The sequence below is a fragment of the Salmo salar genome, chromosome ssa12 (assembly GCF_905237065.1).
Source record: "Salmo salar chromosome ssa12, Ssal_v3.1, whole genome shotgun sequence".
Taxonomy (NCBI): domain Eukaryota; kingdom Metazoa; phylum Chordata; class Actinopteri; order Salmoniformes; family Salmonidae; genus Salmo; species Salmo salar.
The window spans coordinates 47,194,485-47,216,283 of NC_059453.1; the positions used below are offsets into that span (position 1 = coordinate 47,194,485).

The 21,799-nt window shown below is 45.5% G+C and overlaps 2 protein-coding genes across 7 annotated transcripts in view; one reads left to right on the top strand and one right to left on the bottom strand.

The window, feature by feature from the left end:
• The window catches only part of LOC106565254 (histone-lysine N-methyltransferase SETD5), a 51,352-nt gene extending 32,945 nt beyond the window's left edge, over positions 1-18,407 (top strand). For 3 of the 6 annotated variants that reach the window (XM_014132154.2, XM_014132156.2, XM_014132157.2), the window contains exons 6-24: positions 3,357-3,544; positions 4,094-4,132; positions 6,144-6,601; positions 6,876-6,993; positions 8,049-8,158; positions 8,291-8,591; positions 8,754-8,837; positions 8,936-9,085; positions 9,176-9,538; positions 9,827-10,084; positions 10,300-10,423; positions 11,291-11,571; positions 11,818-11,874; positions 12,056-12,562; positions 13,140-13,232; positions 14,671-14,975; positions 15,342-15,469; positions 15,799-15,887; positions 15,987-18,407. In XM_014132154.2, the coding sequence (XP_013987629.1) occupies positions 3,357-3,544; positions 4,094-4,132; positions 6,144-6,601; positions 6,876-6,993; positions 8,049-8,158; positions 8,291-8,591; positions 8,754-8,837; positions 8,936-9,085; positions 9,176-9,538; positions 9,827-10,084; positions 10,300-10,423; positions 11,291-11,571; positions 11,818-11,874; positions 12,056-12,562; positions 13,140-13,232; positions 14,671-14,975; positions 15,342-15,469; positions 15,799-15,887; positions 15,987-16,646 (4,313 nt within the window). In that variant the 3' untranslated portion in view covers positions 16,647-18,407. The remainder of the gene's footprint in view (positions 1-3,356; positions 3,545-4,093; positions 4,133-6,143; positions 6,602-6,875; positions 6,994-8,048; positions 8,159-8,290; positions 8,592-8,753; positions 8,838-8,935; positions 9,086-9,175; positions 9,539-9,826; positions 10,085-10,299; positions 10,424-11,290; positions 11,572-11,817; positions 11,875-12,055; positions 12,563-13,139; positions 13,233-14,670; positions 14,976-15,341; positions 15,470-15,798; positions 15,888-15,986) is intronic. The other 3 variants (XM_014132159.2, XM_045691430.1, XM_014132155.2) reach the window with 2 other exon arrangements.
• Positions 18,408-19,094: 687 nt separating this feature from the next.
• On the bottom strand, positions 19,095-21,503 carry LOC106565255 (uncharacterized). The gene is made up of 3 exons (XM_014132160.2): positions 21,012-21,503; positions 20,143-20,242; positions 19,095-19,984 (listed from the first exon to the last, which is right to left on the bottom strand). The coding sequence occupies exons 1-3, from the start codon at positions 21,130-21,132 to the stop codon at positions 19,864-19,866; spliced, it is 342 nt and encodes a 113-aa protein (XP_013987635.1). The 5' UTR covers positions 21,133-21,503; the 3' UTR covers positions 19,095-19,863.
• Between the last annotated feature and the right edge of the window lie 296 nt (positions 21,504-21,799).

Here is a 21,799-nt window from a genome sequence, read left to right on the forward strand (position 1 = left end):
TCTGTTGTGTAAATACTTGTATGAACATAAGATTCAACATGTTAAGTTTGCTGAAAATAAACGCAGTTGACAGTGAGAGGACACTTCTTTTTTTTGCTGAGTTTATTACTTTCGCTTTGGTCATCCAACAAAATGCGTGAGGAAACCGCGCAATATCCACTAACTGTGACAACGGCCGCCGGAGGAGAAGAGTATACTCCAGTGCCTGTGCAAGGGGTGTGTCGACTTTAACTAATCTTCACATTTTGCTGCCTTAAAATTAAATATAAAAATGGATTGCATTGGATTTTGTTCCTTCAGATCTGAACGACCTACTCCACATACTCAAAGTGAAAGTTTGGTTGCGTATGTCTTCACACCTCAGAGTTTACAGCTGTGAATCATTTTGAAGAGTGTTCTACCAACTTTGCACAACTCTTAGGGCAACATATGTCCATTGTTTTGGTAAAAATTTCTCATGCTCAGTAAATTTGGTTGGGAATCATTGATGCGCAGCGATATTTAATCCTTGACTCTGATTGTCAAACAAATTTAAATCCGGACAGAGGCTAGACCACTCATGAACACGCAACATCTCTTGGAGAGCCATTCTGGTGTGTCTTTGGCATAGAAATCTGTGTAAATTTCTTGCTGATAAAACTCTATCCCAAGGTTAGGTTTTCAGAAGGCTGAGGCAGGTTTTCCTTTAACTTTTTACGTGAGCTTTGCTCCTTTGTCAGGATCAAAAGACATATGAAACACCCCAGTCCCTGCCAATGACACGCATAACAGGATGCTGCCACCTCATTACTTGAAAATACTATGTAATCCTTTTTTAGATGTTTTATGAACTTTTTAAAGCTCAAATCCCGTTAACTAATATGGGCTATGTGGGACGCTAGGGAAATAGCAGGGCGGCAAATTCAAAACAACAACAATCTCATAATTCAAATTTCTCAAACATACAAGTATTATACACCATTTTAAAGATAAGATTCTCCTTAATCTAACCACAGTGTCCGATTTTCAAAAAGGCTTTACGGCGAAAGCAAAACATTAGATTATGTTAGGACATCACCTTGACAAGAAAAACCACACAGCCATTTTCCAAGCAAGGAGAGGCATCACAAAAACCAGAAATACAGCTAAAATGAATCACTAACCTTTGATCTTCATCAGATGACACTCCCAGGACTCAATGTTACAAAATGCATGTATGTTTTGTTCGATCAAGTTCATATTTATATCCATAAACCCCATTTTACATTGGCGCGTGATGTTCAGAAAATGTATTCCCACCAAAACATCCGGTGAATGAGCACATCAATACGCATCATAAACGTTGATAGACTTTACAACAGTTATTGAAAGAATTATAGATATACTACTCCTTAATGCAACCGTTGTGTAAGATTTTAAAATGGCTTTTTGGCGAAAGCACATTTATCATTATTCTGAGTACATAGCTCAGCCATCAAAGCAAGCTATACAGTTACCCGCCAAGTTTTGGAGTCAACTAAACTCAGAATTAGTATTATACATCTTCCCTTTGCTGATCTTTGTCGGAATGCACTCCCAGGACTCCCACTTCCACAAGAAATGTTCTTTTTGTTCGAAATACTACATATTTATGTCCAAATACCTCCGTTTTGTTCACGAGTTCAGGTCACTAATCCAAAGGCATAACACGCAGAACCAGAGACGAAAAGTCATAGTTCCATTACCGTTCATAGAAACATGTCAAACGACCCCTGTCACCAAGAAGTTAACGGGATTGATTTGACAACATCCGGTGAAATGGCAGAGCGCCAAATATTTTGTATTTTTTTAAAGATCTATTTAAAAAAAATAATAATAATAATCATACATTCACAAGTGCAATACACCAAATTAAAGCTCAAATTCTTGTTAATCTAGCCACCGTGTCAGATTTCAAAAAGGCTTTACGGCGAAAGCAAAACATGCTATTATCTGAGGACAGCACCCCATCAAACAAACATATTTCATCCCGCCAGGCGCGACACAAAACTCAGAAATAACGATATAATTCATGCCTTACCTTTGACGAGCTTCTTCTGTTGGCACTCCAATATGTCCAATAAACATCACAAATGGTCCTTTTGTTCGATTAATTCCGTCGTTATATATCCAAAATGTCCATTTATTTGGCGTGTTTGATCCAGAAAAACACCGGTTCCAACGCGCGCAACATGACTACAAATATCTCATAACTTACCTGTAATCTTTATCCAAACATTTCAAACAACTTTCCAAATACAATTTTTGGTATTTTTTAACGTAAATAATCGATAAAATTTAAGAAGGGATAAACTGCGTTCAATACCGGAGGAAAACAAAGTGGAGCTTGCTTTTCAGGTCACGCGCCTCTATCAAACAGTACACTTCACTCTACCCTCGTTCTGAACAGGGCTGCTACTTCATTATACAAAGGAAAAACATCAACCAATTTCTAAAGACTGTTGACATCCAGTGGAAGCGATAGGAACTGCAAGCAACGGTCTTAGAATTCTAGATTCTCAAGGAAACCCCATTGAAAAGAGTGATTTTTATTTAATTTTTTTTCCTGGATGGTTTGTCCTCGGTGTTTCGCCTGCCAAATAAGTTCTGTTATACTTAGACATCATTCAACCAGTTTTAGAAACTTCAGTGTTTTCTATCCAAATCTACTAATAATATGCATATCCTAGCTTCTGGGCCTGAGTAGCAGGCAGTTTACTTTGGGCACACTTTTCATCCGGACGTGAAAATAGCGCCCCCCAAGCCATAAGAAGTTAAGGCCGCAAAATGTGAAGACTGTGTGCAAGGGGTGTGTAGAATTTCACTACCGGCTCAGTAGCCTACAGTATAGCCCCCTTCTCCATTCATCTGCATCGAATGCACTCATAAATGTGCTATTACTCACCGTATGTTAATGTACTGCGTGCATTTGATCAAATGCTCGCAGTCAAACAACCAATAATACTGAATGAACCTCTGGTTCTTTTACTGTGTTTGGTCCGGACTGCATGATCACCTGCAGCGAACCACACCACAGTACAAATGGAATCGTACCGAGATCACCCTTTTTGCACGAACCACGGTGTGTTTAGTGCGGTCACTAGTGTGGATAGTGTTCACACCAGTCCAAACGAACTGAACTAAGGGAGAAAACGCGCCAGAGTTCGGAAAAAATGTTCCAAACCAATTTGGTGTGAAAGCACCCTTAAACCTGGTCTAAAAAGTTCAATGCAGAATCTCTATTTTAAAAAGCTTTTTGTTCCGGGAAACCCACCCTAAGTCTTTACTGTTGGCGTGACCAGGTGGAAACTAACTTTGCCAAGTACCTGTGAATGCTCAAGTCTCTCTTGCGCTTCTAGTGGGCGATAGCAGCGCCACGGAGAGTGGCGACGAGGAAGTGTCGCCCGCCACGGTGTCCTACACAGCAACGCAGCACACGCCCACCAGCATCACACTCACAGTCAACCGCGTCAAGCGGAACAAGTCCAAGAAGAGGAAGAAGAGCACGGAGAAGGCCCGCGGAGTGCCCAAGGGCAAGAAAATAAAGGTAGGAACTTGGGAGTAAGAGCACAGTCCTCAAAAGAGCACAGTTAGCAGAGAGTCCTAAGTGTGTGTGAAATGCGAGACATGCCAGGCAAGAGTGCCAAATGAAGTGCTAGCGGAAGGTGCCAGCCACCATGTGGGCTAAATGCAGGTGGTAGCGATGGAAAGAGTATCCTTGCTAAAGACACCAATAAGTATGGGGAAAATGGCCAAGTGTGCCAAAGCCCCTTTTCACACTTTTTTTTGTGTGGCATGAGGGAGCAAATGCAAAACCCACAGCTAGGAAGAGGACCAAGATGGTAAAGTTCCTGGTTTTAACTTGCTCTTAATATGCCAATTATACCTCTAGAGCCCAAGAGAGAAGTTGCGGTCTTTTTCTAGTAGCATAAAGTTATTTTTGCTATATTATTTAGCTGAATCTCTGAAACGTGTAAACACAAGTAGACTCTCTGAAACGTTGCCTAGACGTTGTGAGTAGGAGACCCTCTGAATGTTGTCTAAACGCTGTGAGTAGACTCTGAAATGTTGTGTAAATGAGTGTCTGTCTTTACAGGCCTTCAGAGAGGGTTCTAGAAAGTCCATGAGGATGAAGGTAAGATGAATTCCTTCCCGAGGATCTTTTGTTTAGTTATACAGTACCAGTCAAAGGTTACTCAATGGAACCATGATGCTAACAGTGGCACTGATTTCTTCATCCCATTAGCTACTGCTGTGAAGTTAATTTATATACAGTACCTGTCAAGTTTGAACACACCTATTCATTAAACGTTTCTTTTTTCCCACATTGTACAATAATAGTGACGACATCAAAACTATGAAATACACATATGGAATCATGTAGTAAGCAAAAAGTGTTAAACAAATCAAAACAAATTGATATTCTTCGAAGTAGCCTCCCTTTGCCTTGATGACAGCTTTGCACACTCTTGGCATTCTCTCAACCAGCTTCACCTGGAATGCTTTTCCAACAGTCTTGAAGGAGTTTCCACATATGCTGAGCGCTTGTTGGCTGCTTTTCCTTCACTCTGCGGTCCGACTCATCCCAAACATCTCAATTTGGTTGAGGTCAGGCGATTGTGGAGGCCAGGTCATCTCATGCAGCACTCCATCACTCTCCTTGGTCAAATAGTCCTTACACATCCTGGAGGTGTGTCATTGTCCTGTTGAAAAACAAATGATAGTCCCACTAAGCGCAAACCAGATGGGATGGCGTATCGCTGCAGAATGCTGTGGTAACCATGCTGTTTAAGTGTGCCTTGAATCCTAAATAAATCACATACAGCGTCAACAGCAAAGCACCATCACACCTCCTCCATGCTTCACGGTAGGATCCACACATGCAAAGAAAATCTGTTCACCTACTCTGCGTCTCACAAAGACACGGCGATTGGAACCAAAAATCTCAAATTTGGACTAATCAGACCAATGGACAGATTTCCATCAGTCTAATGTCCATTGCTCGTGTTTCTTGGTCTCTTCTTATTGGTGTCTTTTACTTGTAGTTTCTTTGCAGCAATTCAACCATGAAGGCCTGATTCACAGCAGTCTCGTCTGAACAGTTGCTGTTGAGATGTCTGTTACTTGAACTCTGAAGCATTTATTTGGGCTGCAATTTCTGAGGTTGCTAACTAATGAACTTATCCTCTGCAGCAGAGGTAACTCTGGGTCTTACTTTCCTGTGGTGGTCCTCATGACAGCCAGTTTCATCATTGCGCTTGATGGGTTTTTGTGACTGCACTTGAAGGAACTTTCAAAGTCCTTTAAATTTTCCGGGTTGACTGACCTTCATGTCTTAAAGTAATGATGGACTGTTGTTTCTCTTTGCTCATTTGAGCTCTTCCTGCCATAATATGGACTTGGTCTTTTACCAAATAGGGCATCTTCTGTATACCACCCCTACCTTGTCACAACACAATTGATTGGCTGAAATGCATTAAGAAGTAAGGAAATTCCACAAATTAACTTTTAACAAGGCACACCTGTTAATTTAATTAATTCCAAGTGACTACCTCATGATGCTGGTTGAAAGAATGCCAAGAGTACAAAGCTGTCATCAATGCCAAGGGTGGATACTTTGAAGAATCTCAAATATATAAAATATATTTTAATTTGTTTAACACTTTTTTTATTATTATTATTTTGTTTTGGTTACTACATATTCTACATGTGTTATTTCATAGTTTTGATGTCTTCACTATTATTCTACAATGTAGAAAATGCTAAAAATAAAGAAACCCTTGTATGAGTAGGTGTTTCTAAACTTTTCACTGGTCCTGTATATCAATGTATAAATACACTTCACAACAGTAGCTAATGGGATGAAGAAATCAGTGCCACTTTGTTAGCATCAGGGTTCTATTGAGTGACACGTTCCTTTGAGCATAACACAAATACACCCATTTTATTATCATATGTTAAGTTGATATAGAGCACAGTGCACCACCCACCCATGATAACACATTCATCTAAGGGGAAGAAACACAGGTTGTACACCTGACATGGTCATTTATGAAAGGTCTTAGAATGGAGGTGAATAAAATAAAAAGATATGTATTTTCAACACAACACGGCTCTGAAGTAAAAACATTCTACTCCCCTCCCAGAACTCCACTACAGAGGCCAGCGCGGTGGACGAGACCACAGCGGAGGGATGGGAGAGCCGCATCCGCCAGTGGACGGACCAGTACGAGGAGGCCACGGCCAACCAGTACAGTGCTGACGTCCAGACACTGCTCCAGCTGCACCGTGCCGCCACCGTTACTGTTGCTGCCGAGGGCGTGGTAGTGGGTGATACAACGCCAGCGACAACGACGACCTCACCGGCCCAGGTCAACGCCTCGGCCAATGCCATGGACACAATTAACCGAACGGAGCTGGCGTGCAACAACACGGTGCTTGGCTCTCAGATGCAGTTACAACTGGGGCGGGTGACGCGTGTGCAGAAGCACCGGAAGATCCTGCGGGCGTCAAGGGATCTAGAGCCAGACACTCTGATCATTGAGTACCGGGGCAAGGTCATGCTCAAACAGCAGTTTGAGGTCAACGGACACTTCTTCAAAAAGTATGCATTCGTTCATTACACTTCTCCATATGGTTGCTGAATTCCCTAAACGTTCCCCAAACTTCCATGCTTTTTCAAGCAGGCCCAATAAAAATTTGGCATCTTTGTTTTTTTTTGCAACCCAACCAACTAATATGTAAGATGTCAAATCTGACATTTAAGGTGGAATATTTGTTTTCATATGCTGCACCATTGCATGGTTTTTATGAAGGAAATTGAGGATGTATTATTATGAAAAAAATACAAGTTTTGACATGATTTTGACTTCTTCTAGGCCCTACCCTTTCGTGCTGTTCTACTCCAAATTCAACGACGTGGAGATGTGTGTGGACGCGCGGACATTTGGGAATGATGCACGCTTCATCCGGAGGTCCTGTACACCCAGCGCAGAGGTCAGCCATCTTGTTTAATTTTTCTTCAAGAAAGGCATTGGGTGTATCTCAATAGTTTACACTTACTCCCTCATCTCCTCTCCTTAGTTCACTTCATCATTTGAAATGTCAGACCAGGTGAATTTTGCTCTCACCTTTCCTGGGCTCTTACATCAGTATAGATGAAGGAAAAGAGATAGGGAGAGGAGGCCATGTATGCCTATTGACCAATCTCACAAGTATCAAACACCGCAAGCTCCCAACTACTATCTAATCAACGCAACACTGACATTATCCCACCCCTGGTTAGCCACCCATTGGCTTAAAAAGCCAAACCTAAAACAATATCTGCCAATTAATTTCCAGAAAAGTTGCCCCTGTTTATCTGTGGTGCTTTCCCCAAAACCTTCTCAATGAAATGTTAACTGCATTGTAGGCTTACCTGGCAGAAGTATATCATGAGAATCTATTGTTATTTGCGAACTTTGCCTTGAAATGAGCAGCAGCAGTACAGAACCATCACTAGACCAGCACATTAGACAGCACTTTCCTCACTCGCTAGATGTGCAATTAAAGGGGAATTACACTTAATCAATTTGGTAGTTTTCTTCCAGACCTAAACAAAAAATGGTCTTCTGATATGATTTAACCATTGACTCAGAACATCCAATTTTGTTGTTTCTCTATGAACAATTGTCATTTTGAGAGTGAAATACTAAAATCTAAAACCAGGAAAAATACAAGTGAGTAAAACATAATTTTATAATAAATCACAGATTTGAAAGTGCGCCCCTTTAGTTTTTTTTATTAACCATAATTTTACCAGGTATATTGACAGAAAACAGTGCACTGCTTTCTCTTGTACAGTAAGGACCTGCGGAAGAGTTGCAGGGGAGAGGAGAAGAGAAGAATGTGCCTATTTGAAAGCTAGAAAAAAAGAGTAGCTTGTGACATGTTTCATTATTATTATTTTTTTATGTTGCTATCATGCTGGAAAAGGTTGGAGACCCCTGTTCTAGGGGGAAGTGGATACAGTCCTAGCCAAGCTAATGCAAAATGTCTTCTGTCCCCTCCAGGTTCGGCATATGATCGCTGATGGCATGATCCACCTCTGTATCTACGCCGTCACGCAAATCATCAAGGACGCCGAGGTCACCATCGGCTTTGACTACGAGTTCAATAGCTGGTCAGTGTCAATCAAGTATATCTGTAAAGCCTTTTTATATCAGCACAAAGTGCGGTTTCGCTCTTCTCTATCTCGACCCTAAAGTGTCCATCTGGGTTTTAGAAAATACTTTTATTGTTATCGTTATTGCAGTAACTACAAGGTGGACTGTGCCTGCTACAAGGGCAACCAGCAGAACTGCCCCGTGCTGAAGCACAACCTGAGCCCGCGCGAAACCCTGCTCTGCCACGCAACGGGGTCGTTGCCCCCGCCCTCCCAACCCACGGGGGCCGAGACGCGGCGGCGGAAGGCCCAGCGGAGAGAGATGGAGGGGCCAGGTGGCGGCAAGGGACCTTTAGGCATGTCAGATGACAGTAACCAGCCGCCCGAGGAGAGTGGCGAGGTCCGGGAGACGCTGCAGGGCAACGTCAGCCTGGGCAACAGTGACACAGAGGTGTGTGTTTGTCTTGGTGCAAAGACGTGTATGTATAGAGACGGGGTGGGTGGGTTGTAGAGGATTTTACAACTCGTGGTGCTTTCCTACAGAGACACACTGGGGTGTGTGTAATGAAAATTAATGCGCCATTTCGCAATCACAAAGTAATGTGTGTTACAGGAGGGACTCCTAGATGGGGTGAAGCTGGAGGAAGGAGAGGAGGAAGAGCTGGACGAGAACGGAGTCCTCATCTCCAGTAGACCGGTATGTGCCACATAATTCCTGTCGCACCAACCAACCCACTGTCACTATCAAATCATAGTGTAAGTCTGCAGTTCGTAACCCACTCTCTCTGTCTGTAGAAGAGGACGCCCAGCGCAGGGGGCATAGACGAGTTTAAACAGGAGGGCCTGGAGCCTGGAGAGGGGAGCGGAGGGAACCCCACGGGGCTTAACGCTGCGGCCCACCAAGCAGGGGTGGGGATAAGCACCCGCCGTGCCACCTACGTCACCGTGAGTCAGACTTTCATCCCCCTTACCGCCACTCTCTCTTTGAACTTTGTGACCAATTTCAATATTGACCCCCCCCGACTCTCTCTCCAGGAACCCTCCTTAGCAGCCGACGCAGACAAGGCCCTGGTGTGTACTGCTCCCCTCCTGGCCCCTCTCGCGGCGCCCCCCAAGCCTCCCCCGGCCCGCTCCTCCAAGCCACGGCCCAAGAGCCGCATCTCGCGCTACCGCTCCAGCTCATCGCAGCGAGCCCGCCGCCAGCGGCAGGCCCTGGCCCTGCAGCAGGCAGCCCTGGAGCAGGCGGTGGTGGCCGAGGGGCAGGAGGGTCCCCTGGGGGGACCCGGGACAGAGCTGAGGCTGGGGGACGGAGCATTGGGAGCTGGGCAACTCCTCGACGGAGAAGGCCTGAGTGCTCTGAACAAGGGCAACCTTCGCAACCTGCCTAAGACTAAGAAGGTGAGCGGGATGGGGCTGACTTCCAACCACCATCTAGTTTTGTATTTAATCGTTATTTCTTAAACATTTAATGAACCAGGACAACTCTTTAGTTTTTTTGTTTTTTGTGTTTGTATTACAACATTTATAGTCCAATATACACACATGTAGAATTTGGCTCTTAAAAGTCTCTTCCACAATTAGTTAAAAATAATTCCCAAATTTCTCGCTAAAAAGTCCCTTTTTAGAATTTGGCGGTAACGAGTCTTCCAGAATTTGTTTGCAAATAATGATCTCTCCCTCCCCCAGTATCTGGTGACGGAGTGGCTGAACGACAAAGTGCTGGACAAGGTAGTCCAGCAGGAGGCACCCACGGTGGAGCGGCAACTGCGCATCACCACCGACCCCACGGTGCTGGCGACTACACTCAACATGCTGCCAGGCCTTGCGGCCTCCCCGCTCATCTGCACAGCGCCCAAACACTACGTGCGCTTCGGCTCGCCTTTCAACCCTGAGCGCCGGCGCCGGCCCGTCAGTGTGGACGCCACCTACGGCTCCTTCAAAAAGGTAACGGTGGAGGGAGTTGTGGAAGTTGTTGGGGTCAATGGGGAATAGAGGGGTACATGGATAATGTGATGTGTAGTGGGTGCTTGAGAAGGACAGGGCTGTTAGAAATGGATGCATACCAAGTGTGCACTTGTCCACTACCCTTCATAGGTTTGAAGGATATTCAGTGTTCCGGTATTTTGTCTGATGCCTGTTTGTATCTCCCCTATGTGCAGAGATGGATCCAACAAGCCCAGGATGAGAGCGGGCTCTGCTCGGGGGGCCTGGAGGACGGCACCGAGTCCACCTCCTCCCACCAAAGTAACAGCAGCAGCTCCACCCCCAACCCTTTCAAAGCCGGTATCTACAAACGTCTTTTTTTTTCTGTTCACTGTCTACTAACAAGTCTAGTAGCATTTGTAATCTAAACTCTGCAAAAAAAGAAACGTTTTTCTTCCATTGAGCAAGTCTGGGACCTGTTGGATCGGAGGGTGAGGGCAAGGGTTGTTCCCCCCCAGAAATGTCTGGGAACTTGCAGGTGCCTTGGTGGAAGAGTGGGGTAACATCTCACCGCAAGAACTGGCAAATCTAGTGCAGTCCATGAGGAGGAGATGCACTGCAGTTCTTAATGCAGCTGGTGGCCACACCAGATACTGACTGTTACTTTTTACCCCCCCCCCTTTGTTCAGGGACACATTATTCTGTTTCTGTTAGTCACATGTCTGTGGAACTTGTTCAGTTTGTCTCAGTTGTTGAATCTTATGTTCATACAAAAATTTACACATGTTAAGTTTCTTTTTTTGCTGAGTTTAGTACAGACCTGGTTTATACTATTCCAAGTCTTTCAAATACTTTGAGCATTTTCAAGGTCGACGATGTTTGCACTTTTGGGACTTTTCATTTTTTTTGTTCCATTGCAAGAGGTCAGCCAAGCACAGATGCAGCATTTGAAAGGTTTATAATAGTTGAAAAAATTGTTTTTGGAACCCGGGTCCGGTATAACAGTCTTGCTGTTGACGAGCACACTTCCTCAGACATGCCAGTATTTAGCGTTGGCTATTATTAGTCTGGTATTGTTTTACTTACTTTATCCTAATTAGTCAACCATGTACATCATTTTAAGTGAACCTAACCCCAAACAAAGATCTTTCATCGGTGTGCGCTGACACCAGTCACAGCAGATCGTCTGACGCTATTGCTTTTCTTTCCAATTAAAAAAAAAAAAAGAACTGGCGGCGCCCCCCAAGAAGCGGCGGTCCATATATGGCCCGGAGGTGGAGGCAGCGCCGCCTCTGCCCGGCTCAGAAGAACATGGTCTGCTGCTGCGGCCCCTGTCGCCCATCACTCCCCCGCTGCCGTCGGACCAACCCCTGCCCAGCCCCGCCTCCTACGCCGCGCTGCTGGGCTGCTACGGCGACGAGGAGCGCCGGCTGTCCAACGGCATGGCTGGCTACTCGCCACTGCCCTCGCTGCCAACCAGCCGCTGCAACACGCCACTGCAGTTTGAGGTACTTTGGAAGGATGCGGATAAACACACAGACATACAGAAATACACACGCTCGCGCACACACACACACACACACACACACACACACACACACACACACACACACGACATACTGAGCGTGTGTCAGTGGGGTACCAGAACACATGACATTTCTGCGTACAACGCTACAGTGCATAGACATGGTTGTTTTCGCTGTGCTATCTATCTGTTTATAATGGTATTTCATGTCTTTCTTCTACCCATCAAGAACATATCATCTCCGGAGGCCTCTCCTGTGCACAGGCCTGAGTCCATCTCTCCAGAGGTAGGCATTCACCCCACAGACCCAGAGTAACTGTGAGAGCACTGGAGACGGGGCTAGATGCGTTAGCTTTAGTGTCACCGGATAGGGAACACAGGACAGATGAGGGCAGGTGGGTTTTTTTCTCCTTTGTCACAAGTTTCGTAACCCTGTTTCCCTCTTCTTCCTCCTCCTCCACCTGTAGCCGTGTCTGCAACCGGACGTTGATGCCCCGCGCTGCGCCCTGCAGTTCCCCAACCTGTCCTCGGGCCTCGATGGCCCTGTGCCCGCCATGTCAGACGACTTCTCTCTCCTCTTGGCAACGGGGCCTCCTCCCCCCGACACGCAGGGGCCGCTGGCCTCCATGGTGGGCGGGGCAGGCCTCCTCACTCCCCTGGCGCCAGGCACCTTGTCCGAGTCGGCCCAGCAGGCCAGAGAGCAGAGCTTCAGGACTGAGTTCAACCTCATCTATACCTGCTCCCCGCTCAACGCCAACCTGGGCAACCCCGCCACCACCGACAGGCGCCTCAGCCAATCGGAGGGCAGCTTCTCCCCGGCCGAGTCCTTCTACAGCACCGTGAGTGGCCAAGGGCCTCTGGCGGAGGCAGGGCCTGGCTCTCTATCGCCCTATGGCGAGCAGCACTATGGCGGGGGCTACCCAGACAGTGGCACCCCTCCCCACCACACCAGTAACCCACCGCAGAAAAAGAAGGCAAGTCCAACTCTCTCAACCTCTTCCTGATTTTCTTTTTTTTATTATTTTTTTCCCCCAAAGAAATTGTATTATTTTAACAAAGATATTTGTGTTTTAAATGAAACTCCCAAATGGCGGTATGCTAGGTAGATCATGTTTGTAGTGGTAGTATGGAAGAAGTGCCTACATGCTTATTGGTATAATGTCCACATTTGAGGGGAAAGAGTGATATTGAGTGTGGTAGAGTATGTGGAAACTGAATGACTATTCGGTCATTGTAGTCTTTCCTTGCTTTGTGTTTTCCCATTCACTTTGTGTCAACTAGATCAAGTGGGCTCAGTGATTCCACGCAGAGATAATTAAATCAAAACAGACGTGGGGTAACAATTGTCATTACATGTCTTTAGAAACAAACAATGCCGTACTTCTAGGATGATTTACATTTTCTCTCTCTTTATGTGTATTCTGTCTTTCCTACTGCAGCTAGCCCAACAGGTTTTGTGTTCTGTCGACCCTCTCCTCACCCTCCCACTCCCCCCTATGCTCCTCCTGAAACCTTTGCCAAGTCTTTCTTCCACTGTTTCTACCAAGGCAGAGGGCCAACCTGCAAACCGTTAGTCTGCTGACAGGACAGCCAGGTTACCAGGCTATAGCAGTAAGACGTGAATACAAGACAGTACACAATATGGTGAATATTTCCATACCATTTAGAAGTGTGCATGTAAATATTGTTTCGCATCCGCATACACAGCCCCGCCCCCCAAACTCCCCTTTCCCCCCCCCCAAAAACGACATGAATATGACCTATTATATCAAAACATCTCTATCAGAAACATGGTCACCCCGTCGTCGATGATGCATGGTGTCGTCTTCAGGCTGCCGAGGTTGGGCTTGGCCCTGTTGGCGTCGGCTACACTGGCCATTCGTCTATGGTCCATCTCATCCATAGTTCTGTCCCCCTGTGCCCGCATCCCCTTTCACCAGCCTCGATCCATGCCCAAGTCAGATCCATGCCAGCTGTATGGCCAATGCCCATCTAAGAACCATACTAGCACCCCTTCTAGAGGCACCCCTAAGGGCCCAAGGACAAGCAGAAGCTCCATAAAAGTAGTCTTTGGAGCCCGAGAAGCTGTTCTAAGGGCCCAAGCGGAATCAAAAGGCCCTAACAAGTACAGTAGTCCTTAGGGTCGAGGCGGGGCCTCCTGGTAGCCCTGATATCGGGCTGTCCATTCAGCCAGCCTTCATCTCTCTCATCCTCCCCCTCCCCCGTCCCCTCCTTGAGTCTCCTGCCTGTTTCATGACGACCTTCTGCCGGGCTGTTCTCTCTCATTTGTCTCTTGAGTGTGGGTGTATGTACCGTAAGCGAGTACCCTGTGGTTCTGTTTTTGTCGTCCCCCCCTTTTTCTGTTTTGTTTCTTACCTCGCAGTGGTTGCTTTGTGTTGTGATGTTTCATTTGATAATGATAAGTTGCCTGTGCTGATGTTTCATTTTGGCCCGTTACTAACTATCCACAAAGAACAAAGGCTTCAAAAGTCAAAACAGAATGGTGGTGTGTGTGACACAACCCATTTTAGAATATGATAGCTTCCTGGTTCTGGTAATCACGTTGACGCCAGTATCAATACTCTGGTACAAAAAGCCAGTTTCTTTGCCATTCAGCAGGGTTTTGTCCCGACACTGTAGGGAGAGCGTGATAAAGCTACCCTGGATTGCTTCGTTGTTTGTCTGTTATTGTCAAAGTCAACTCATTCCAATTGTCAGCCAAGGTATTGTATTTTTGCACCTCTGTATCCACGTCAGATAACCACAGCAACTGAGGATGTTGACCCACCATAGAACTCCCAGGATGGTAGAAGTAGTAGATCGGTGACCTGTGGTTGCTCTTCCGTTCAGGGTTTGGTAACATTTTGGATGTTTGGTCAGTCCGTTGATAATGTGTAAGCGAACGTGCATTCAAGGTAAGTTGTTTAACAGTTGAGTTGATGCATGACGTCCTGACCATGCTGTACTGGTGAGTAATCACTGGTGTCGCAATGCAACCAGTGGTAGTGTGTGTGTGTGTGTTATAGGACTAAGGCTGTACATATGACTGACTAGGGATGGTTCTTTTCCCGCGACGACTCAGGTGTCTCTGCTGGAGTACCGTAAGAGAAAGCAGGGGAGCAGCAGGGACCCAGAGCCCGGGGGTAGCTCCCTGGACACCCGCCCCAGCTCCATCTGTGCCAGCTCCAAGTCCCCTGCAGGCCTCCGTTCCTTCCACCTACAGCCCCCAGCCTCCCCCCACAGCTCCTTCTCCTCCCCCACCCACTCCTCCATCCCCCAGATAGAGGAGGTAAGCCCCCCAGATAACCACCACAACGTTACCACCTCCCACGCCCCTGGACCACCAACACAGCAGCAGTCCAGGGCTCAGGAAGGCACCAGCCACTGGTAAGACTAGACACCGCCACCACATCCTCTCACAGCACTTTGTTCCCTGTCACTTTGCATTCACTTGTCTTGCTGGTGTGCAGTTGAATTAAAGGGTAACTACACTCAAAAATAAGCATTTCTTTAGATTTTTCCCAGACCTCAAAAGTGGTCTCCTGACATGGTTTAAGCATTGTTGTGGACTTGGAACATCCAATTTGTTAGTTTTTTTTCTATAAAAAAAAATAAAAAATGTGACTTTGAGAGCGAAACCTGAAAATATCGACAAAAAAAGAAATATTGTACAGATTTTATAGGGTCCTACATAAGTGTGTGTGTGACTGAACATACTGTACATGACGGTGTTGGTGTTTTGCTTTGGTCCAGGATGGTGCCCACGACAGTTGAGCGGCTGAGGGAGGGCCAGGGCGTCTTAGAGCGGGTACTGAGGGGCTCCCTCAAGATGGACCGTGTGCTGAAGAGAACGGACTGCTCTGCTACAGACAAGGACCCTGGTACTGCACTCGTTTTCACTACCATTTTTTTTTTTGTTTTCACATAAATGAAGTAGTAGGAAATTCAGGCCAGATGTCTTCCTGTCCCAATTTTAGACTAGACTAAAACATAGACCTCTAGTCTGAAATATAGAGGCATGTTTAGGCTAGTTTGTCTTGGTTTTTCTCGTCTTAAGTCTGTTTTGTCTGAAAGGTAGGCTAGGTATCTAGCCTAGTTTGGAACGACGACATTTGCCAAATTCATTTCGGATTCTGAGGTTTCAGTGAATGTGCACGCATGTACCATCTGTTCTCCTGTTAAGCTTGTGTCCTGTTATGTTTTATCCCAGATGCACACCGGTATGAGATCCAGACGGTATCCCTGGCCTCTCCCATGAAAAGCCCACAGAGATACAGCCCGTCTGTCTACACACACCAGGTATGGTGTCCCTTGTCATTTGTGAGAGTTGAGTGTTTTGTTTCGCCTGGTTTTGTACTAGGGTGTCAGGAATAATTTTGCGTGTTTTCTCATTCTAAGGTGCAGCCCCCCTTATCGGAGAGCCACCAGCAGACAGTGGACAGTCCGGCCTTCCTTCAGCAGAGCGTGTCCTCTCCATTCCGTGGTTCCTACAGCCCCTCGGCTCCCCCTCCCTCAGGCCAGGGCTTCTACTCTCGCCTGTCCTCCCTCTCCGCCCTGTCTCAAGACACCTCGCAGCAGCATCAACAGCCCCTCAACCCCCTGTCCTCCTTCCCCAACCAAACCACCTCCACTGCAGACTCTGCGCTGTGCGGGGCCTCCAGACCGCCAGGAGGCAACCTGCACCAGCTGAGCGGCGGCAGCAGTATGGACGGGTCCCACGTGTACAGTGGCGGGAGCCACCTAAAAGCCAGCCTCTTGAACAGCGGGTTGTCAGGGTCTCCCACCCCTGGCTCCAGGGCTCACGGCAACCCTAAAACAGACTTGGGCGCCGGTGCTGCGGGGAACCCGGCGTCCCACCACGCCTCCAGACTGAGCCAGCAGCAGGCGTCCCGGAGCCTGAAACCAGGCAGCCCCGGGCAGACAGTGCTGCAGGCCGGCTCCAGGCTCCTGGCGGCCTCCACCGGCCAACACTACCCACAGCGCGGGACACCCCTCAGTCAGTTCCAGCACCCACCCATACAGGGGTCAGGAGTAAGGACACAGTCAGGAAGCTTTTAGGATGTTGTGTGTTTGTTTGCTTGAGTGTGTGTGTGTGTGAGTGAAATTGTGTACCTCCTATCTTAAACCCTGTGGAGAAACTAGGCTTGGGGGAGGGGATATATACAGACCTAAGAGGAGTAAGGACTTGGCTTCTTGTATGGATTTCTCCTGATTTTCTGTCTTTTTGTTTTATCTGAAAATAAATTACTGCATTCTAAACATGGCTAATTGAGGAACTTCAACATCATCAAGGAATCAAATGAAAAGAGATGTTCAACAAAACAAGATGTGTAATTTGAAATTGCCCTGACATGAACAGACTGTGTAAGACTGGCTAAGTAGATGGGGAAACTCAACACTTTGTACAGATACTCATGGTTTTCTTTGTTTTTGTTTTTAAAGAAGCGTACCTATTGTTTTGGTACCGGATTTGATAATGCTGAGACGGCAGGTGTAACTCAGCAGAGACTTTGTCAAGGTAACTTTTTGGATTTGGCTAGAAGCCGGGTCAGTCCTGCAGTATAAGTGTTTCGTTTGGAAAGGGGGAAACGATACTAGCAAGAGTGTATGTGTGTATCATCCATTATAAAGATGCAGAGGGTGGCAAATAAGAGCTGCCTAAAAATCATTCCTTATGATTTCCAGTTTTTTGTGTCTCAAACTTAGCCAATTTCTGAAAACTCTTGATCTGTATTTTACTGTTCAATGATTTTAATTTTTTTTCCCCACGTGACTGTTTTGATTTGATGTATTACTACTTCACAGTAGATTTGCTATATTGTACTTGAGTCATACAGATCTTGTAATTCATGGTGCTGCAGTTGTTTTCGTTAAGTTATTTACATTCAAATCCAGTTATGTTCCACTCATCCGGTTGATTCAGCTCATTTGTTATTTGGAATCAAGACTTTTGCCAGAAATACATCTTAGTAATCGTTAACTTTTATTGTGCTGGAGCGAGAAGTAAGAAGCAGAATAATCTTTTTTTTTTTTTTTCTTTACTCCGTTGTTGGGTTTGTTCTCTCTTGAATCCTGTCGGATTCTTTTTATGAAAAATGTATTGAGAATATATTTTTTTCTCTCCCTCTGACCAATCCTTGCATTCCGTATGCCACCTAAGAAACTAGGAGGATAATCTATGGCGGGATTTGTTTGAATGGTATAAAAAAAAGGAAAAAAAGCTGCTGTGTTCTCCTTATTTTTACGCAAGTGCTGCTTCAAGACGTTTCCCTTCCCACAGAATGCTGTACCTCCATTTCAGTAGGGTCTTCACCAACTGAATACAAAACAAAAAGATGAAAATCACACAGCGAAGTTAACAAGTCATGTGCCATGATCACTGCAGTGGGACTTTTAATCAATGTTAAATGACATTGCTGATGCACACTGGGAGATGTAGTCTCCTCGTGACAGACGAGACCGCAGGAAGATGGACTTTTTATGGAACTCGTTTGGACGTTCTAGTTTGGTTGGGAGTAAATGTCTTTGGGGAGCCAGGAACCACACTGGGGCTTTAAGGGAAGGTTTTGGACAGAGGGACTTGTCAGCTTGACCGGACACTTGACCTTTCTTATTGCCTCATCCATAGACAAAGGGTACTCACTTGTTACATGAATGTTTGACCGAAGACTTCAGAGAAATTTGTGACCCAATATTACCAGCACCTTAAGTGAAGACAGACAAAACCCTAAAATGAAACAAACGAGAATGTAAGATCATGTGTACTTGTATAAAATGTGTTAAACTGTATGATGAAAAATATAGTACACAAAATTTGCAGCATGATCTTTATTTTTCTGGATCTTACTGATTGGGATGACTGAGTCTGTCCAGAAAATCCAGTTTACTCAACAACAAAAAAACTGGACAGTGCATTTTTTTTCTGGTGAGGTTTAACTTTTTTTTGTTTTGATTTTTAAACAGAGCATAGTGGTAACTATTTGGTCTCCCCATCGAAAATAAGTAATTCATTTTGATAAAATACATTGAGTATTTTGAAATTGGCCATTTTAGATATTTCATGCAAGGACAATCTTATGTTTACATTTTAGTAATTTAGCAGACACTTATCCAGAGCAATTTACATGAGCAATTAGGATTAAGTGCCTTGCTCAAGGGCACGTCAACCATTTTTTTTTTTTTTTTTTTTACCGAGTCGGCTCAGGGGATCGACCCAGCGACCTTTCGTTTACTGGGCCAACGCTCTTAACCGCTAGGCTACCTTCCATCCTATCTATGGTATGTTGTGTATACCTTTTCCCCCCCAAATCTGTGAGGGAAATGGAGAGGAAAAAATGTCCACACAGTATGTTAAACTGCCATTTTTTATTAGAAAGAAATTATATACATACAATGAAGTCAACAGTGAAATATTGGCATGCATTTCCTTAGCTTAGCAATACGTCACTGATGCTTGCGTAAAGTTGCAATTTCTGACATGCACCGAAATCTCGGTGTTGTGTGAAGTCGCGAAGCCTCTGGAGTACGCCTAGTGAAGTGTAAACCCAGCCTACGTTTGTGAAGTTGACTGATGGCGCTCTCGCTACCTTTCACATTGAAAACCTATCAGGGTGCGAAAGCGCCACTTAGTCAATGTCATATAGGAGATTGAACACCTACGAAAGAACAGATAGGACAATTATAAATGGGGAAATGGCTATAGACCTTTTTGTAACACTGCGTGGTAATGAAGGGTGTCTGGTTGGGGTATGGGCGCCCACACTTGGGGCAGCGGAGTTGTAATAGCGTTGACATGTATAACGCAGCGCCATTTGTCGAGGTGATACATGGTCTGTCCTCTTAGAAGGGCAACGCAGTCCACCAATCAACTCAGTTGGTCCCATGTATCAGTGGTCATTACAGTAAGGCCACGGGCAGGAATCTGAACAAGCATATTGGGACGATAGGAAACTACACTGGAGTTGGTTACTTTTGCTACTTTTGCGGTACTTGTTTGATAACACCTTATTAGAATCCATGCCAACTGAGGAGATCCTTTGGTCCAGTTAAATGTTTTTACAGTCAATATTGTGCACACACTGGCACCCAACTCACAGGATGAATCTTTGGGAGTTGGGTTGTTCAATTTGGGAATTGGTTCCTCCTTTTGAGAGAACCAACTCCCAAATTGAAGGTCGAGTGGAGTATGTTCTCTGCCGTGTAACTGCTTCATTAAAGGGTTGTCCACTGCCAGAGTCTTGCCGTCTTGTATTTTGACTGTTGGGGGCATCTTCCTTCACCGGATCCAGCTGTAGGCACGACACTCCACCTCTGGCAACTCCTTATAAACGATGCGGTAGCCGCACTCTGTCAAAACCCGCTGGCACTTGTTGGGCCACGTGGTAGGTTTCATCGGTCTGGGGATACGAACAGAAACGAGGCACTTTGTGATATAGGCAACAACAGAATTCCCGTTTGGCTTTAGCAGATTTTCTATATCTCACTGTTGCATACCAGTACTCAACATTTTAAGGTATCTTCTAACTTTAGCTATTCATTTGTTTTGTTTACTCACGAGAGGCAAAAGTAGCCATTTTCGTGGCAGTAGCACTTGTCACAGCCCCTGTAGAACGTCTGTCCAGGCTGAAACTGAACCTCCTTGTAAATACACGGACCTGCAGTCAGAATACAGAGCTCAATTGACATTGATTAAAAACGTACCGGTTGTTAGAATGCACTGTCAATTTATCTGGCTATGGCATGCACCATTGCAAGGATTTACAAATAAACTCAAGAGATTACTGACTGATACCAATCTGACCCTGAATAAGTATGCCTGCCCTGCTGTATCACACCCTGCGCTGCCAGCATTATTTCAGTTGGCCAGTAGATGGAAATGTTACACTTAACTGCTGAACAGTAAAGCGTTCCATACCAAATAAGTGATGACCCAAATTGAGAAATGGATTCATACAATGCATGTGAAAATGCATTATCACAGATGTGATTTTAATTTTAATTGATGGTACAACAATGTGTATCTTTATCTACGCTGATTTGTTAAGGGGAGTTTTGCTTTGTTTTGTCAAGTCACTATTCAATTGAAGGAAGAAATGTGTGCAAAAGCTTTATTTGACCAAAGCCAAAATATATTCTATATAGGTTTTACTTCTCTTTTTTTACAGAAAAGGTAAAACGAAATAGCTTGTGCACCAAAAGAGAAACAAGTTACCAGAAACATGTTAGCCTACTCTGGTGCACTACTTAGGACCAGAGCGGGTTCTTCAGCTGTCCCTGATGGAGAACCCTTGTTTTGGTTCCAGGTAGAACCTTTTTTACAAAAGGGTTGTTCGTTGGGTGAAATGTTTCTACCTGGAAGCAAAAAACAGATCCCTTCATTACACCTTTTTTCTAAGAGTGTATATAATCAAGGTTGTACTGTACCTGCGTGTCTGTAGATGGCTGCCTGGGTCACCTGACAGGTCCAGATGAGACTAAGGGACAGACACAAAGCCCAGAGACAGACTGACATCCCAGGTCCAAACACACGTCTCACCCACGCCATGGCAGCCCGACTCTGCTCCAAGAAGTAACAAGAAAAATGAACTGGGAAATCTACCACGAAGAAGCAGGTCTTCACACTCCACTAACCTCCCGACAGCAAATCAAAGCGAGTGAGTGAAGAGGTAGCCTATGTTTTTAGTGAGAGAGCGCAAGTGCCGGAGGGCGGTGTGTGATGAAGCTGGGAACAGGTTCTTTAAGCGAGGGGTGGACCAGATGGTTCGTCTGAGCCCTGTCAGAGTGTGGAAGTCTTAATTCTCACTGCTCTGCGCTCCAGATGGCCTTTATACCCTCCCTGCCCAACACCTGCTCTGACGGCCAAGGTACCACACAGCGGAGCGAGAGAGAGGGTGGGAGACGCCTAGGACTAAACATACATTTCTGTGCTTGTTTCTTTCCAATTTTTTAAATGTTATTTTCGTTCTTCCCTCTCTTTTTCTATTGCACTCCTGTCTGTGCCAGTGTGCACCCCGCCCCTCGTTGTCTGGCTGGCGCCAGCAGCGGTTCTGGGGGGGGGGGGGGCAGTGCCCCTGTGACAACAATTTTGGACCCCCTTGTGACCCCCCTAAATGTGGAGTATGAAATAATTTTACCTAACAAAGTTTTCTATCGTTCTTTTTTTACATCCGTTATTAGACAGTGGCAACGCGGAACACTAATGATTATGAACA

Excerpts from the sequence above, each read along its gene's own strand:
- LOC106565255 (XM_014132160.2), bottom strand. The coding sequence starts at position 21,132 with ATGGCGTGGGTGAGACGTGTGTTTGGACCTGGGATGTCAGTCTGTCTC. Across the intron at positions 20,243-21,011 it reads AGCCATCTACAGACACGCAG|GTCCGTGTATTTACAAGGAG; the intron begins GTACAGTACAAC and ends TTCTGACTGCAG. Across the intron at positions 19,985-20,142 it reads AATGGCTACTTTTGCCTCTC|ACCGATGAAACCTACCACGT; the intron begins GTGAGTAAACAA and ends TCGTATCCCCAG.